This window comes from Danio aesculapii, chromosome 7, assembly GCF_903798145.1.
Source record: "Danio aesculapii chromosome 7, fDanAes4.1, whole genome shotgun sequence".
Lineage (NCBI taxonomy): Eukaryota > Metazoa > Chordata > Actinopteri > Cypriniformes > Danionidae > Danio > Danio aesculapii.
This window is the reverse complement of record NC_079441.1, coordinates 63438226-63457163: the sequence shown is the minus strand read 5'-3', so window position 1 is coordinate 63457163 and position 18938 is coordinate 63438226. Positions and strand designations below refer to the sequence as shown.

Below are 18938 nucleotides of genomic sequence, written 5' to 3'. Positions count from 1 at the left end.
TATAAGGCAACGACATTCTATTTTCAAAAAGTCAATTACAACCCATGATAAATTTATGTTAATGATCAATAATAATCATTTGAATTCAGCGTTCCCTTTACTGACCACTAGATAGAAGCAAAAACATATACGTTTGAATTACTGGCACTGAGTTTACAAAGTTAATATTGTACAAATATTAAAATACATTTTGTATACGTTTGTACATTTATTTGCAAACAGGCAAAATTTTAAGATTTTAATGTATGTTTTATATATATATATATATATATATATATATATATATATATATATATATATATATATATATATATATATATTTTTTTTTTTTTTTTTTTTTTAATATATATTTAAATATATGTAAGTTTTCTTATACTTAAGTTTTGTTAAAATAAAAATCTCTTTATTTTATTTTTCACTCTATATCATTTTGGCCACAGTTTACAAAAAGGTCTCATTAGTTAATGTTAGCATGTAAAATAAATGTACAGAGTTTAATAATCACAGTTCAACATTTACTAATACATTATTAAAATCAAACGTTAGGCTGGTTAACATTAGTTAATGTGAGTTAATATGAAGTAAAGATGCATGACTTTATTGTCAAGAACTAATATTAACAAGATAGATCAATGTTTTGTACATTGCTTGATTTTTATTTTAGTTAAAGCTTTGTTACTACATAACTTTAAACTTAACAGATATGAGAAATGTAACTAGTTAAAATGAAACAAGACAATATATTCCTGCCTTGTACACGTCTGACAGAAACACTATGTTGTCAGTATTTGTGCAAAGACTCAATAATCCTACTGAATGACTTGTCATTCTAATAAAAAACAGTGCATTTAGAGTATTTTTGATTTCAAAACATTGTTGTTTAAAAAACTAAATTAAATATTGAGTTTATTAAATGTACAGTATAGAAAAAAATAATCAATTACACTTTAGGAGCCATTATTAGTACAAACTGAAATCCTTCTGCAACAACCCGTATCCATACACTAAATAGTAAAACTATATCTGTTAATTTTTTTAAAATCTATATACATCTATACATCTTTTTTAAAAGGTTTCTTCACCCCAACCCACAAAAGCAAGCAATATACAATATCTATACTGAAGAAAGGTGGATATACAGATTTAAAACAAAGTTGATGACTGAAGAAAGCTGACATATTCACCCCTCCATATGTTAATCCACGTATAATGTTCACTACAATGGAAGAATGAATGATAATGAGTGAAAGAATTGCCTGAATTGTCCCCTGTGGCTTTGAACACTTACAGACAGCTCCCACCTTGTCCACTATAAATATCTAGTGTGCTTGGCATGTCCTAAAAAGTGACAGTAAAATATTTTGATCACCCCCAAATATGTGGTTTTCGATGGAGGATTTTAAATGTTAGGGACTGCCTATTGCTTTGGTTTTTCCATGGTGCTGTTGTCAGTGGATAAAGACTTGACATGAGTTGCTTTCTTTTTCTCTGGCCTTGCTGTCATGCACGTCCACTGAAAGATAAAAAACCCTGCCAAAAATAAAAAACTGCAATCAATTACTGTAACTTTATTACCATATTAGTAAGATTAGTCAGTACCAAAGAGAAAACTAGAACTAATAAAACAAAATAACTTAAAATCATAGTGCAAAAGTTAATACACCCCATTGTATATGTTAGGGAAAATGCTAAATAAACGTTTAATTATGAGGAAAAAACAAGAAAACTATAAGAATTTTAAATTTTGTTGAATTTTTTGTCGTTTGTAATTTTTATTTTTTTGCAATATTTCATTTGAATTTAAATTTATAACCTTTTTGTTTCTAAAGATGTTAGGTGACCAAACTCTTATTTTAATTAATATAACACTTACCGGACACTTTAATAGGTACACCTGTCCAACTGCTCAGCAAATTTCTAATCAGCTAATCACAAGGCAGCAACTCAATGCATTTGACATGGTCCAGATGATCTGCTGCATACCGAGCATCAGAATGGGAAAGAAAGGTGATTTAAGTGACTTTGAACGTGGCATGGTTGTTGGTGCTAGATGGGCTGGAGTATTTCAGAAACTGCTGATCTACTGGGATTTTCACGCACAACCATCTCTAGGGTTTACAGAGAATGGTCCGAAAAAGAGAGAATATCCAGTGAGCGGCAGTTCTGTAAGCGCAAATGCCTTGTTGATGCCAGAGGTCAGAGGAGAATGGCCAAACTGGTTCGAGTTGATCGAAAGGCAACAGTAACTCAAATAACCACTTGTTACAACCGAGATATGCAGAAGAGCATCTCTGAATGGACAACAAATCCAACCTTGAGGCGAATGGGCTACAGCAGCAGAAGACCACACCGGGTGCCACTCTTGTCAGCTAAGAACAGGAAACTGAGGCTACAATTTGCACAGGGTCACCAAAATTGGACAGTAGAAAATTGGAAAAACGTTGCCTGATCTGATGAGTCTCGATTTCTGCTGCAACATTCAGATGGTAGGGTCAGAATTTGGCATCAACATCATGAAAGCATGGATTCATCCTGCCTTGTATCAATGGTTCAGGCTGCTGGTGGTGGTGTAATGGTATCGAGGATATTTTCTTTGGGCCCATTAGTATCAGTTCAGCATCGTGTCAACACCACAGCCTACCTGAGTATTGTTCCTGACCATGTCCATCCCTTTATGACCATGGTGTACCCATCTTCTGATGGCTACTTCCAGCAGGATACCGCCCCATGTTATAAAGCACGAATCATCTCAGACTGGTTTCTTGAACATGACAGTGAGTTTACTGTACTTAAATGGCCTCCACAGTCACCAGATCTCAATCAACAAAGCACCTTTGGGATGTTATGGAACGGGAGATTCGTATCATGGATGTGCAGCCGACAAATCTGCAGAAACTGTGTAATGCTATCATGTCAATATGGACCAAAATATCAGAGGAATTTTTCCAGTACCTTGTTGAATCTATGCCATGAAGGATTAAGGTAGTTCTGAAGCAAAATGAGTACTATAAAGGTGTACCTAAGACAGTGGCCGGTAAGTGTATATAGTCTATATTCAATGAGAGAGGGATAAAAATATTCATGTACTCATGTATACTCATTTATGCTATTATGCTACAGTAAAAACTGCTTATCTATATTATTTCTTGTACAAAATATAACTATGTCAATAAAACTTTGTTGAGTTCAGTTAACACTTTGCAGAGTTAAATTTTCACCAAAAGCCAAAATCATAAAGCATTTCATAACTGTAAATAAATTGAAACACAGTAACTCAGAAATATATGAAAAATGTTAATTAAGATTTTTTTTTACACTCCAGTTCTAAATTACTAGTGTGAAATGTTTGATGATCGTAAGCCATGACTAAGCATTTTGAGACTAGTCCTCATTAGAAACACTTACCTTGCATTGTATTTGAAATGCAGAATAGGTAGAGTATAGGGTAGTTGGTATATCCAGAGCCAAGAAAGACCAAACCCCATGATGAACCCAGCAGACACATGAGCCCCAGCACTGTGATGGCATCCTTCAGGGATTTGAGCTTATTCTTATTGTCCACTTGCTTCAACTTGAAGATCTGTCTGGACACTGTGATAAGGATTACTGTGTTGAACAGGAATACGATAGAGACGTAGGAAAGGTTCACGCCGTACAGGATGAGAGGCTCTGTGATCCAGCAGCTGTAAAACACAGTGCACATTTCTGATAGTTAAAGGGGGGCTACACTGTTAACAATGACCTGAAGACTCTACAGTAACTTACTGTAAATCAATTAGAGCAAAAATACAGTATTTACATTTATAGCACCATTTATCTTGCAGAGTGTATATATATATATATATATATATATATATATATATATATATATATATATATATATATATATATATATATATATATATATATATATATATACAGTATTGTATGTCTTTACTGTAAAATATACAGTGATTTTCATTTCACTTTAAAATACAGTAACATACTCTAAACTGTCTTACAGTAAAATTTTATTAAATTACATTTCAGTTCACCGATAACTGACTGTAAATCAATTACAGCAAAAAGCAAAAATACTGTATTTGTATTTACAGCACCATTTATCTTGTTGTATTTACAATATTTTACACACTGTAAAATATACAGTGATTTTCACAAAGCAACTTTAAAATACAGTAACACACTATATAACTGTTCTACTGTAAAATAAAGTCCATATTACATTTCAATTCACTGGTAACTTACTGTAAATTCAGTTACAGCAAAAAGCAATAATATTATATTTACATTTACAACATAATTTATCTTGCTGTATTTACATTATTTTTTATATATACTGTAAAATATACAGTAATTTTCAAATTGCAACTTTAAAATGCAGTAATAGACTGCATAACTGTCCTACGGTAAAATTCAATACATATTACAGTATATTTCAGATCACCAGTGACAAAATCACTTACAGCAAAAATACTGTATTTACTTTTACTGCACTATTTATCTTGCTTACTGTAAACTATACTGTCATTTCCACAATGCAACATTAAAATACAGTAACATACTGCATAACTGTCCTACAGCAAAATACAGTTCATATCACGGTTAAATACTGTGTAATTTACAAAAATAGAATAGAATAGAATAGAAAAGAATAAAAAAATGCAAAAATAAAGATTAAAACCAGTGTAAATAAAAAAATTTAGATGTATATAAGGACTTACAATGCATTTGTTAGATTAGATTTTCACAAAGCAACTTTAAAATACAGTAACATACTCTAAACTGTCTTACAGTAAAATTCAATTAAATTACATTTCAGTTCACCGAAAACTGACTGTAAATCAATTACAGCAAAAACACTGTATTTGTATTTACAGCACCATTTATCTTGTTGTATTTACAATTAATTTACATAATTTTTTATATTTACTGTAAAATATACATTAATTTTCAAATTGCAACTTTAAAATGCAGAAATAGACTGCACAACTGTCCTACGGTAAAATTCAATACATATTACAATATATTTCAGTTCACCAGTGACAAAATCACTTACAGCAAAAATACTGTATTTACATTTACAGCACTATTTATCTTGCTTACTATAAACTATACTGTCATATCCACAATGCAACATTAAAATACAGTAACATACTGCATAACTGTCCTACAGCAAAATACAGTTCATATCACGGTTAAATACTGTGTAATTTACAAAAATAGAATAGAATAGTATAGAAAAGAATTTAAAAAAAAATGCAAAAATAAAGATCAAAACCAGTTTAAATAAAAAATGTAGATGTATATAAGGACTTACAATGCATTTGTTAGATTAGAACTGGATAACGTGATTTCTTTGTTGCCATAAAAAGAATAATGGCTTTGAAGCGACAGCAAACTTCCGACAACAGCAGCAGGGACTCCTGTTATTAAGAGGAAGAGATTGCAGGATAAACCACAACACTAAAGAAACTTGTTTTATGTTTGTAGTTTTATAAAATCATGGTCAGTTTCTTGTAACTTGTAAACATACTTTGGTTGGACCAATTAACGCACTGTAAACCTTTCTAACCTTGAAAAATCTCAAACACCATTGTTTGATGAACAATTACAAGTGTTAACAAATATAAAGACAAGTACAGAGTGGATGGAAACGGATACTAGTTTCTAAAAAGTAAGTATGTGTACAATAAAATAGACATCTACTGTTGAAAGAAGAAGTATGTGAACCCTTTGGGATTATTTGGATTTCACCATAAATTTAACAGAAAATCTATTCTGATCTTCAACAAACAACAACAATAGAGGTCTCTTGAGGTCATGCCACAGCATCTCAATCTGGTTGAGGTCAAGACACTGACTGGGCCACTCCAGAAGGTGTATTTTTTTCTGTTAAAGTTATTTGTTTTGTTGATTTACTTCTATGCTTTCGGTTGTTGTCATGTTGCATCACCTATCCTCTAGTTGTGTAACGGATCACAAATCTCACGGTTCGGATCACATCATAGTTTTTTAGTCACAGATCAGACCATTTTTCGGATCAGCCAAAAGAGGAGGAGACAAATGTAATTTGCTTTCCATGTATTACAAAAACAGTACTGCAAAACACTTTTGGTTTAAACAAACAGAACTTAGAACCTATAATTTTATTTAAAACAAAATGAAGAAATAATCAGCTGAATAAAAATAAATTGTAAATTATTCAGTACTGTGAAAAATTCACTGTTACTACTACTGTTGCTCATAACAATAAATGTATAAAGTGTGTATTTAATACAAAATGTATATTTAAATGTATATTTAGTCTCATTTTTAATAAATTATTCAGTTATTCACTAATAAAACGTCATGTTTCATTGCTAGATGAGTTTTTGAGGAATTATTAAGCAGCATATTCTTGATGGCTGGTTGTCGCCACCTGTTGGTTAAATAATGTAATGGCTGCTTACAACTTTCATTTTGAGCATCTTTAAATGCGTATGATGGTGATTTTCATCTTTACCATAAACATCAGTGGTTATATCTAAACTATAAACTGTTATCCTAGTAATTTTGTGTTATTTGACTGTTTGTATTTTCATAACTAACCCAAAAGACTTAAGACTGAATATCTTAGCATTAATAAACATAAGCAAATCACTATCATAGTTTATGTTGGATGGGTGTTGAGATCCCGATCTTTTAATGATTAATCGTGCAGCTTACACTGAATGCATTAATGCAGGTTAAACAAGTAGTGACAGAAAACACCTAAGAAACCCACCACATCTTGAATAACACACCACCACTTCTTCCATTATCATTATATTTTACAGGACAACCTAAATGCTTTCATACATGTGATTTGAATGATGCGAGAGGCGATCTCTCTGCAATCGTTACAAATTTAGGATTAATCTACCAGTGAAAAAATTTTTTAATCCATGGGTCACGTGTGTTCCAAACTGTGGGTTGTGACCCGTATGAATCCGTTACGATCTGAACGATCCGTTACACCCCTAATATCCTCTGTTGAGCTGCAGTTGGCAGACAGCTGGTCTTGAATATTCCTGCAAAATGTCTTGAAAAACTTTGGAATTAATTTTTCAGTCGATTACAGCAATCTGTCCAGGCCCTGAAGCGAGAGGGATGCAGACCAGGTGTAGGTACAAGCTGTGCTGCATATAATGCTTTTAATACGCACACATGCAGTAAACCCCTAACATAAACATTTGATAAAAAACATGAAAACATATAACGTTTGTGTGGTATTAGTTTAGGCAGACGGTGTTTTTCTATTGTTGTAAGATCTGAACACATTTTCTGTCCTATTTATGCTGAAATACAAGTAGTCTTACATACTTTTTCTTGCAACAGTATAGATTAAACGTTTAAACAGCTTGGCATACACAGATATAGCTTTTCAAATAGATTTTCTTTTTTTTAATATTTCCCAAATTATGTTTAACAGAGCAAGAAAATTTTCAGAGTATGTCTGATATTTTTTTCTTCTGGAAAAAGGCTTAATTGTTTCATTTCATTGGTTTAATTTTTTATGAACCATTTTAAGGTCAAAATGAACCATTTTAAGCTATATATTTTTTATAGTCTACAAAACAAACCATCATTATGCAATAACTTGCCTAATTACCCTAACCTGCCTACTTAACCTAATTAACCTAATTGGAAGTGTCTTGAAAAACATTGAGTCAAATATTATTTACTGTCATCATGGCAAAGATAAAAAAAAGTCAGTTATTAGAAATGAGTTCTAATAAAAATTTTATGAGTTGAAAAAAAAAAGAAATATTTAATAATAATGAATAATATTTAATAATTGAAAAAAATCTCTGTTAAACAAAAATTGGGGAAAATAAACAGGGGGGCTAATAATTTTGACTTCAACTCTATATATAATTGATCTTATGGTGTTATGATCAATTAAGTTTTACAATCATTTTAGTTTGAGATATCATTATCAAGACTTTGCTTTAAAAGTTGGACTGATAGTTAACAGTTAAGTGTAAGGACCTTAAGTGCATGATTTATTTTTTATTGTTACAAATAAATGGGCAGTAAACATCATTTGTTAACTGTACAGCGACTTTGTTTTTTTGTATCTTATTTTTGGATATATTTAGTTTTGATGCTCACCCCATCCGATCAGAGACAGCTTGACCATGTAGTACTTGATGTAAATGTTGAAGACTCTGGCCAGAAGGAGGTAAAGATGCATGGCTTCGATGGCCATCCAGGTGAAAGAAGACAGCAGGCTATAGTGTATAGTCACAGCTATAAACACACACAGTCCGTTCATGGACAGCGTGGCAACCCATTCGCTCAACATGAAGCTCGAGTTGAGGAGAAACAGAGCAGCACTCAGAGACACGTGAATGCTGCTGGACACCTCCGCCCTTGTGTTCCTGAGAAACACACACAATAAAACTGGTCAAAGTGCTCACTAAGACTGCTTTTATTTCATGAAAAACATAGTTAAAACATTGATATTTTTAATAAAGGTCTTGCAATTGTAAAAATTGTAGATATTTGTAAAAATATATGATGGCACACTCAATTTTCATCAAAAAACAAACAAACGTCTAATATATTGATTTTATACTTAAGAAACATTTATTCTTATTATAAATGCTAAAAACTGTTTATTTTCTTAGTATTTTGTCAAAACAGATAGACTTCTATTTTGGGGTAACATAATAAATATGTAATAATAATGAGGTTAAATAATAATAATAATAATAATAATAATAACAATAATAATAATAACAACAATAATACTTTAATTTAGCACTAAACAATAAACTGATCAAAACTACCTGTAAAGATTGTAAGTACTGTGTATTTGTATTGCGCATTTATCGTGTATGCCCACACACCGCTTCACAATAAAGCCTGGTTTATACTTGATGCGTCCGCTTGTTCACTTGAGTGCGCGCGGCGAATGTGATCATGAAATTCGCTTTGGGTGTGGGTGATATGATTTCGACCGTTGGAGCGCATGGTTTATTTTGAGACTCGAGTGCAGGGCCGGCCCAAGTCTTCAGGGGGCCCTAAGCAGGATTTTATTAGGGGCCCCCTTGGTGCAAACAATATGACAAATCATCGTCAATCCTTGATTATTCGCCCGCTATGGCGGAGTTAGAAGTTTAAGCACATATTCCTGTATGAAGAGCACTGACTGCGGGCACGCGCGAGCGATATAGCGAAGTGAAAGCGCATCTGTGAGGAAGAAACTAGTGGAAAATTCGGGGGAGCTGGGTGTCTGAAACACACAAATACCTTGTCCCAGCTTGGACAAAAGAAGGTGTCCGTATGCCTGAGATTTTCACCATTGCAATGGCTCAACTGACAGTGGTTTATATCTGATGATCTGCCATTACGGCAAGCGCCACCTGGTGGCCGCAGGGTGTACTGTAGCTAAAACGGTTATCTGCTGCAGTCAGGTGTGAAAAACGTAATTAATTCAGATCTCTTTTAAATTTAGATAAATGTCTTCGCGCCAGAGTATGTATAGCGGCCGGAAATAACACAATAAATGGCCACATATTTGTCCCACCCCTAATCTACAGCAAACTAAAACAAAAACGTAAGTCACTCAGTCATCTCATCCATTCTTGGGGGCCCCCTGGTGGCTACGGGGCCCTAAGCAGCCGCTTAGTTCACTTATGCCTTGGGCCGGCTCTGCTCGAGTGAACAGTGCGCGCGGCACCGCAACTGATTTGAGTTGAATATGAAACACTCTGAAGAGATTTTGTCTCAAACAGTATGCCTGTACAGACATCTTTATGATCCGCGATCACAGAGGTAACCAGATGATCATTAATTCTTGGCTAGAACTTGCAACAGCCGTGGGAAAGGAGAAAGTTTTTACTAAAAGGTTTGAAAAAACTTGAGGAATGAGTTTGTTAATACCAAAAGAGGTCATGGCAAAGGTCGAGACTCAATTACAGAATAGGTTCTTCCACCATTATAGGTTTTACACTAATGTGATTTTAAATTTTAAACAATTTAATAGTTACAAAATTATAATTATTGAACACGTTATTTCTTTGATAACTGTAAAGGAATATTTGAACCTATCGGTTTACAATATACTGATGCCTGTTTTTCTGGGCTTTATTGGTGAAAATGGTCAGGAATGTTGGACCATTATTTTTAGCATATAGGGGACAGAAACTAGCCAGACAGTAATGTGTGAATTCTGCTAAAAATAAAAAAAATCTGTATTTTTTTAGTAAGTGTGTTTTTTTTTGGCTTTTATTCTTGCCACAACTAAAATATATATTTGTAGAGCAACACATTTTCGGTTGTCAATAATATTTTAATAAACTTTAATAGGTAAAACTGTCCGAGATATGAACAAAAGCAAGTGATGCATCAAAGTTTCAAGAGTTCCCACTTAGATATGCTTGCTGTTTAAAGCAGGTTTGGCATGCTGAGCACGGAGATATTTGAGCCCAGGGCTCCCACCCGGTCAATAAGCATATCAGGAGATCCGAGATCAGGTAGGTCTCGAGAGCTCCCCCTTTATAAAAGGGAGGAAAAGGAGGAGATGGGGTGGAAGGGGGGATTCTTCCAAACAAAGATAGAGCAGTAGGGAGAAAATGATCCATTTATAGTAAACTAGGATCACTCTGATTGGATTATTACTGATTACAGATGAGCGGCCAGTCGTGCTCAGTCATATCCCGTGCTCCTCTCAAAATTAGTTTATGAAACTTCACTTGATTAAAAAAAATGCTTATAAATTGAATGCTTATAAATATGCTTATAATCATTAAAATAATTAATAAAAACAATAAAAATAATTAGTTTAAAAATCTTGAACAATATTAATGATTTGATGTAGTTCCGGAAACGTTCTACTTCTCTGTTTATCCGTCTGACTTTACGGTCAGTTTTTTGTTGACCGCCCCCTGTCGTTTTAAAGAATATCACAACGGCGAACGCGGCAAGTATAAAAGCCCCGTCTGTTTCGTGAGGTGCGGGCGCAGTCAGCGGAGGTGCGCGATGCGGCGCCAGGCGAAAGTATAAATCCAGTTTAATAAGGGGTCTCTCCATACCACCACCAGTTTGCAGCATCCACTTGGATGATGCGACAGCAGCCACAGGGCAACGGCCCCAGTGCACTCACACCAGCTATTGGTGGAGTGGAGAGACAGTGATAGAGACAATTCAGTGGATGGGGATGATTGGGAGGCCAAGATGGCCAGGACACCGGGGTTACACCCCCTACTCTTTACGAGAAGTGCCATGGTATTTTTATTGACCCCAGAGAGTCAGGGCCTCGGTTTAACGTCTCATCGGAAATACGGCGCTTACTGACAGTATAGTGTTCCCTTCACTATACTGAAGGATTAGGACTCACACAGACTGCAGGTTGAGCGTCCACTGCTGGCCTCACTAACACCACTTCCAGCAGCAACCTAGTTTTCCCATGTGGTCTCCCATCCAGGTACTAACCAGGCTCAGCTCTGCTCAACTTCAGTGAGTAACCGGTTTTGGGCTGCAGGGTGATATGGCTGTGGCAGGATATTTATAATATTATCGTCATGGAAACACCTGCTACACCAGATCCAATCATCTCTCCAGCACTTCCTGCACTTATCTATCCCAATCTGCACACTTTAAAAACCTGGGCTGTATCCGAAATCACCCCATACCCTTAATAGTGCACTATTTGAGGGAGCAGCCATTTGAAGTGGTGTCCGAAGGCATAGTGCACATCCTGAAGTTCAATTAATCAATCCCACAATGCACCTCAGTAACGAATGTTACTCCAACAATATACACAATATTTTCTCAAAAAATGTGTCAAAATAAGATTTTAATCTTAAAATAAGATGATAATCATTCTGCTAGCTGAAACACAGAAAAGGTTATGGCCAAGTTAAGACTCAAAATCACCCCAGAGTGGATGAAAACATCCCCAACAGCACATAAGGGTTAACAACTGAGCAAAAACCAGAGCATTGGAATGACTTCTGAAGGATCATGTGACACTGAAAACTGGATAAATTGGTGTTGAAAATGAGTTTAGCCACCGTAAGATAAAACAAAGTATACTACTAAAATAAAGAATATTTTACAGTATTATTGGTTCAGTTTACAGTATGTGGATGCGTTTAGTATCAGCATAAGGAATAATATGTATGAAAACTGAAAGAACAGTACTTGTTGAAAATGAAGGAGAGAATCGCGGATGCAGAAAACAGTGTAGACAGACTGCAGCCTACATAGCTGATGTACGACAAGATCTCCCACTGGCTGGCATCAATGTTGTTGTTGCCCACCTCAACCTGGATGGGATGAATGGAATATAGTAGATGAGAAATGTAATTATAACAATATTAGCAGAGCAAAATTTCTGCTAGGTTGCATGTTTATAAGAGGTCTTGAACAAGGATGGTCAACTTTGGTCCTGGAGGGTCCTGCAGAGTTTTGCTCTGACCCTAATCAAAGAGCTAACCAGACAGCTTGGTTTCCGTCATCCTGTGTTAGCCCATGAGTATTTTTCATGAATTCATATTAATCACTGAACCAACCTCCTTATAGAATATTTTACATTGGAACATTACAATTTACACATAAAAATAAGTTTTTACCAGCATCTGGATCCATTTCTTCAATATCTTAATATATTTAACCCCCCTTAACTAAACCTACAAACTCTTTCACACACAACCTTGCTTTCTTTCATTAGTAATGTTTTTCTCACTTTCATTTCTTCCTCTCGTTCTAGCTTCATACAAAAAAAAAACTCATACACACTTTAGAGATGTACATTCAATGCCCGTAACATGCACACACTAAAACCTCTCATATATTTTTTATTCTCAGTTTTGTACTTTGTTGTTTCATGTTTAATTAAGCATGCTCTACTTTGTCTTTGTTTAAAAGCAATTAATAAAAAAGAAGGAAAAAGGCAATCTCATCCACACATGCATGAAAAAAAAACTGTCTTCATGAAACTGCAAAAATGCCTTATGAAGGTTGTAATATACTCATAACCATAAAGTCATGTTCAGCGATCAAGTCAGTCTCAAGAAAGGGTTATTATCAGTTCTGTTTGGCTGTATTCTGATTCCTCTGTTGTGATATTAACTGTGATAATTGTCCATATATCAGTATACATGTTACAAGCCCCGTTAGCACCGTTTTTAGCAGGTGTATTTTGGCTACATCAGCAATTGCACAGACTCATGTAAATAATGGAGACAAGCTTATGCCACTCAAAGGAAATCATTGTGTGGACAACGCCAAAATCCTTGGTTTTGCCAGTCACATGACTACACACACTGAGGTGTATTTGAAAATGTTCACTCTGACAAGAGTTGTCGAAGTGAAGTTTACTTATAAACTAATTACGAGAGGAGCTCGTGATTATGATTGATCACGGCTGGTCCCACATTAACTAATGCATGATTCACCAATCAGTCGATTCCTAACTCACTATAAATAACCAGGGTTTCTTACTACAGTTATCTTTGCCTTAAAGAATCCCCTCTTCTACCCCTACATTTTCCTTCATAGGGTGGTGTGGTGGCCCAGTGGTTAACACTGTTGCCTCACAGCAAGAATGTCACTGGTTTAAATCCATAACAGGCTAGCTGACGTTTCTGTGCAACGTTTACATGTTCTTCCCAGTGCTGGGTTTCCCCGGGTTCTCTGGTTTCCTCCCACATTCCAAAAACCAACCCAGGCTCATTCTGAGAACGTAGTCCCGGGGACGTTTCTGGAGGCCGCGAAATACGTAGCCGGGGGTACGTACGGCTGCATTTCATTTTTTTAAGCGAACGCTGCGGGGCGGTGTGACGCCGTTCCCTTCGGCGCTCGTCGGCCGGCCAGCCGGCCGCTCGCCTCCGTGTGGAGGGCTTTCCCGCTGCAGCCAGTTTGTCCGGTTAGCTCTTCGTGTACTCTGGCGGACTCGAGGCGCAGAGAGGGGCTGACCACGACGACGACGACCGGGTTCGAGTCCGGGGAAGAGCGGTTCCAGAAATCAGGTAAGAAAACAAAACAAAATCCAAAAAATGAAGCGAACAGGTTCGTCACAGGGTGAGACTGTGATCAAAATCCGAAAACGTGGTAAAAATCGGACGAGGGCTTTTTCTTTTTCTGGACGGCTTTTGTGAACCGTCGTTGGTTGGGTTTAGGGACGGAGGAGGGTGGGTCAGCCCGCCGATTGGCCGGTCGCACGGTCAATCATTCCGTCATCCAGGCAGACGGGCGGAAGGTCGTTCGACAGCGGCCTCTAGCGGGTTTACACGAGAACGGCGCGGGAAAAAGCGCGCACAGCGGCCTCTCGCGGACTCGCGAAAACAAAAACTGCAGAAATACGTACCTCCCGGGACGTATTTCGCGGTCTCCAGAAACGTCCCCGGGACCACGTTCTCAGAATGAGCCTGGGTTGCCAAAAACATGTGTCATAAGTGAATTAATCAATCTAAATTAGCATTATAGTCAAGCTCTTAACTAGCAGTATATCTCTGCATAGCAAATATAATCTGCCATCTGCTCTTAACAAAGGGGGGAGTTCTCGAGAATTACCTGAACTCAAACCCCCCTCTCACCCTGCAAAAGGGAGGGATCCATTTTGTGGCACATTGTTTAAATAGCAAATTTGTGCCCCTTTGTGGACTCATGGGTATGCTGGTCTGAAAAAGAAGTATGTTAAGGCACATTGTTGGGTCGTTGCTATTTCAAGGCAACATAAATAGATTGCGTTCTGTAGATGGTCTTTAAATGTTTTCTTGCTAGTTAAGCATTCTGTTTTTCCACTTACAAAGTTAGCCATGTAAATAGCAAATGTGTCATAGCACAACACAACTGAATCTTAAAGGGAATGGGAGATTGGTTTAATTAGCGTCATGCTCAAAACACACCCATAACTCATTAAGAGGATAAGCACCACCCTTTTAGATCTCTGGTCTAGAAGAATGACTCAATACTGACTAGAAGCACTGCGAAAGGGGTCATGTGGTCACAGGAGCACTCCACAGTATCATGACTGAGCTGAGTGGTGTTACAGCCATCTGTTTTCCATGTGTCATTTCCTGCATATGTCAAATAAATTCACTTTAGAACAGATGAGGATGAGGGACTATAAATTATGACAGAGGTTTAGTTTCTGAACGAATTCTAGCTTTAGTTTCCACCCACCTGTTTCATCAAAATATTGACAGGAATATACATATTGCAACTGCCAAAATAAACACAAAAACACAATTAAAATATGTTACAGTTTTTGGAGGAGGTATTTTGAGAACATTTGGAAATTGAATACTTACATTTGATTGGTTTGTGTAATTATTCACTGGGAAATGTATTTTAAGAGGATCAGTCAGATTCACAATGTCACGTCCATAAACTTCAATCCGTATGATTTTGGACATTATAGAAACATTATTTTGCTGTGAATACAAAGCCACAGACAACACAGAGGTTATTGTGGCTAAAATAAATTTTTAGAGATGAAATTAGAATTACAAACCAAAAAATCTTACATTAAACTGTTGATCAGACATGTAGGTAACTAGTCCAACTTTCATCTGGTCCTGAGAGACATTTTGGAAAGGCTCTGCTGGAATCCATGTTTTTATCATTTTAGTTTGACCAGGCACCTTAAAATGAAAAGAAACAAATATAATAATTTTAGTAATTCATTATTCAAGTGCTTCTTTTAAACATGTTCACCTAAGAGCTTTTCCCACATGAAATTGTTAACCTTCCTGTCGTGTTCGGGTCAAATCTGACCGATTTACACCTAATTTACTCATAAATATTGTGTTTTACATCTGATTGCCTCAAGATCTTATGATATCCTCCACACTATGCATTTGAACATATAAAAGTGATGATCACCTCTTTCATTGAATTTTGAGTGTTTTAATCAACGTTGTTACACCTGTGGTGTTCCCGGTCAAAAGTGACCGCCATAGGAAATGAATGGGTATCCAGGCTATATTCATCCATTAGACAGAAAACATCTTCATATACACCACCCCAACCCACTCACTCACTCACTCACTCACTCACTCACTCACTCACTCACTCACTCACTCACTCACTCACTCCAGACTGAACAATGTCTTTTGCAGGTCCACATCTCTTTTATGCACCTATGTGCTGATCCTTCAGCCTGATCTCACAAGAAAACATAACTATTTTACGTTTTGTCAGTTTAGTGGCTAATTCTTATTAGTTATGTTGTACAAAATTGTATGATTTTTAAAAGGAAGCGTGGCACCCAACCCCACCCCTAAACCCACTCGTCATTGGGGATAAGCAAAGTGTACAAAACTGTATAAATGAGATCGTACAAATTCATATGGATTAGCTACTAAACCAATAAGTTATGAATTGCCATGAAAGTGTTGGATCCTCCAACGTGAATCAACTTCCTGATAAAACAGTGTCTCATATCTTGACACAAACTAATTGTCTGTTATGTGAATCCATCTGTGTGTCCTTTCTTTCTTTGTTTCTTTGTTTGTTTGTTTGTTTGTTTCTTTCTTTCTTTCTTTCTTTCTTTCTTTCTTTCTTTCTTTCTTTCTTTCTTTCTTTCTTTCTTTCTTAGTGCACTTAAAGGACTGAAAATTCGATCACTTGGAACACAGGAAAGGATAGCATTTTGTTCGTGCTTTGCTGGTTGATAAATTATTCAGATGGATTAAAATTTCAATTTGTTTGGTCAGACCCTGTGATAGTTATTTTAGCGAGCTGTCTATTAGTAATGAAACAAAGTATTTTGATTTCTGTCATCTATTGTTCAATTTGTAATATATTTTCAGTGCCTATTTTTGTTTTCGTTACGGTTATTTTATGTCTAATCCTGTAAATTCATGTTAAACACTACTTTGAGACATTGTTCACAGCTAAAGAATGTTGAATAAAAATTTGGAGAAAATTTATTTTTGTGCGCATATAAAAGGAGTTAAAACAGACTGGTCAGTTTTCACATTAACAGACTTTTTGTTAGCATATTTGCAGTCTCAGTGATTGGACATTTTCTGATTGGCTAATCTATCTGTTTTCAAGTGTCCAGCAGATATCGATGATTCTTGAAATACTTGGTATTGGATCGAAAAGAAAATATATGGTATCGCCCATCCCTAGTTTGTATTAATTTGCACAGGTTGCCAATTGCAGCTTTCATCAAGTTCAAGACACTTCTTTACTTAAATTCACTACTTCAGGCTAATGTGTCCTGTAGAAGATTTCAATAATCATTGGTATACCATTTGCCTGAATAAAATTATAAAATGTGTTGGATAAATGTTCAAATTAATGTTTAAATTGTGCTCCGGAGCAAAAATCTACCTTAAAGCTGTAAATAAAGACACATATGACATGCTTGTGATATTTGTGTTTTGGACCTTTGGGAAAAAAAGTCTTACATTTGGAGTGGAGACCTGGGCAGGTTTGCGTGTCTGATTCATCATAACCACAGTCAGTTCGAGGTCCTTGAAACTGTAAGTGCGTGATTTATTTGTCATATTTAAAATGGTGGTCAAGACGCTCTTTTCATGTCTGCATAAAGATATCGTTAAAAAAAAATGAAAAATCCAATCAATACAAGTTTAAGCTCTTTATTTAAGATCTTAACATCTTTAAAAAAAATCAACCCAGGCTGATTATTGATACGTACCCCTATATACATTTCTGGAGAGCGTGAAATATGTCTCAGGAGGTACGTTTGCAGTTTTTATTTTCGCGAAGCCAACAGAATTCTAAGCTTTTTCAGATTTCAAATTGCCCCATCCACGCCCCCCCTAAATCCAACCGATAGTGTTTTCAAAAGCATCAATTGACCCGCCCACCCCCTTCCCTAACCCCAACCGACAGTGTTTTCAAAGGCAATACAGAAAAAGAAAAGTCCTCACGGCACCCTCATTTTTACCACATTTTCGGAATTGATTATGTTCTCACGCTGTTATTTACTTGATTAATTTATTTTTGCCTTTTGTTTTTTGTTTTACCTGCCTTCTGGAACAGTTTTTTTGCCGGACTTGAACCCCATCGTTGCAGTCAACTCCTTTCAGCATCCCAAGTTCGCCAATGTATGCGGCAAGCCACTGGGCAAACAGAGGTATTTCAAACAGAAGCCGTTGGTGGCATCAAACCGCCCCATATTGTTCATTTTAAAGACAAATTGCAGCCATATGTACCTCTCTCTACATAATTTGCGATCTCCAGAAATGTATACTGGGGTACATTTTCACAATGAGGTTGTGTTGAAAAAAAAGTGTTTACCTGTTGTAGGTTTTACAATCTTCATTTCTGGAAATGCTTTTTAAATATTGTACAATAATTTGAAAATAAAACAGTTCAGATTTCTGCACCATATTGCTCAATTCATTGTCTGGATTTTTAATACCTATGAGAAAAATGACAAATGCAATGAAAATGATGTCATCAGAAGTCAAATGAACAACTTTTTTCAACACAGACTTATCGTCTAACTCTAATGGTTTTAATTCACTTTAAAACAAACAAACAAAAAATTAACAAAAACAAACTAAATATTTTAAATTTTCTTTTTTTTTTTTTGCAATAAAGAAGGGCTTAAAATAAAATGATTTCTGAAGGATCATTGAGGGCCAGAGTAATGGCTGCTGAACATATTAAACATTTATTTTAAATTCTAATAAAAGTTTATTTTACTGTTGTATTGTATTTCAAATAAAATAAACACAGCCTTGATAAGAATTAAAGACCAAAAACATTTACATTTCTTATCGTGTTTTACTGACTTAATGTAAATACATTTCCTCATGATTAAACAAAAAAAAAAAGCAATATTGAAAACTCTACGGTTACTAAAGTAACCCTTCATTCCCCGAGGGGGGCAACGGAAATGCTATGTGGAAAATTCCACTATGGGGATTTTGTCAGAAACCAATCATCTGAAAGAGTATAAAAACGGGCCAATGAAATGCCAA

At 35.7% G+C, this 18938-nt stretch overlaps 1 protein-coding gene across 1 annotated transcript; it reads right to left on the bottom strand.

Annotated features, from left to right (window-relative positions):
- Positions 1-688: 688 nt before the first annotated feature.
- LOC130232991 (adhesion G-protein coupled receptor G2) lies at positions 689-18063 on the bottom strand. The gene is made up of 11 exons (XM_056462973.1): positions 17976-18063; positions 17394-17526; positions 15501-15617; positions 15285-15407; positions 15157-15196; positions 14950-15050; positions 12172-12296; positions 8134-8402; positions 5318-5423; positions 3406-3683; positions 689-1530 (listed from the first exon to the last, which is right to left on the bottom strand). Exons 1-11 carry the CDS (start codon positions 18014-18016, stop codon positions 1418-1420), a joined length of 1446 nt encoding a protein of 481 aa, XP_056318948.1. The 5' UTR covers positions 18017-18063; the 3' UTR covers positions 689-1417.
- Positions 18064-18938: the final 875 nt, after the last annotated feature.

Coding starts and splice junctions, on each gene's coding strand:
- LOC130232991 (XM_056462973.1), bottom strand. CDS start 18,016: ATGGGGTTCAAGTCCGGCAAAAAAACTGTTCCAGAAGGCAG. Junction 15,197..15,284: donor ATTACACAAACCAATCAAAT/GTAAGTATTCAA, acceptor TTATTTTGGCAG/TTGCAATATGTATATTCCTG. Junction 5,424..8,133: donor GCTGTCTCTGATCGGATGGG/GTGAGCATCAAA, acceptor TCTTAATAACAG/GAGTCCCTGCTGCTGTTGTC.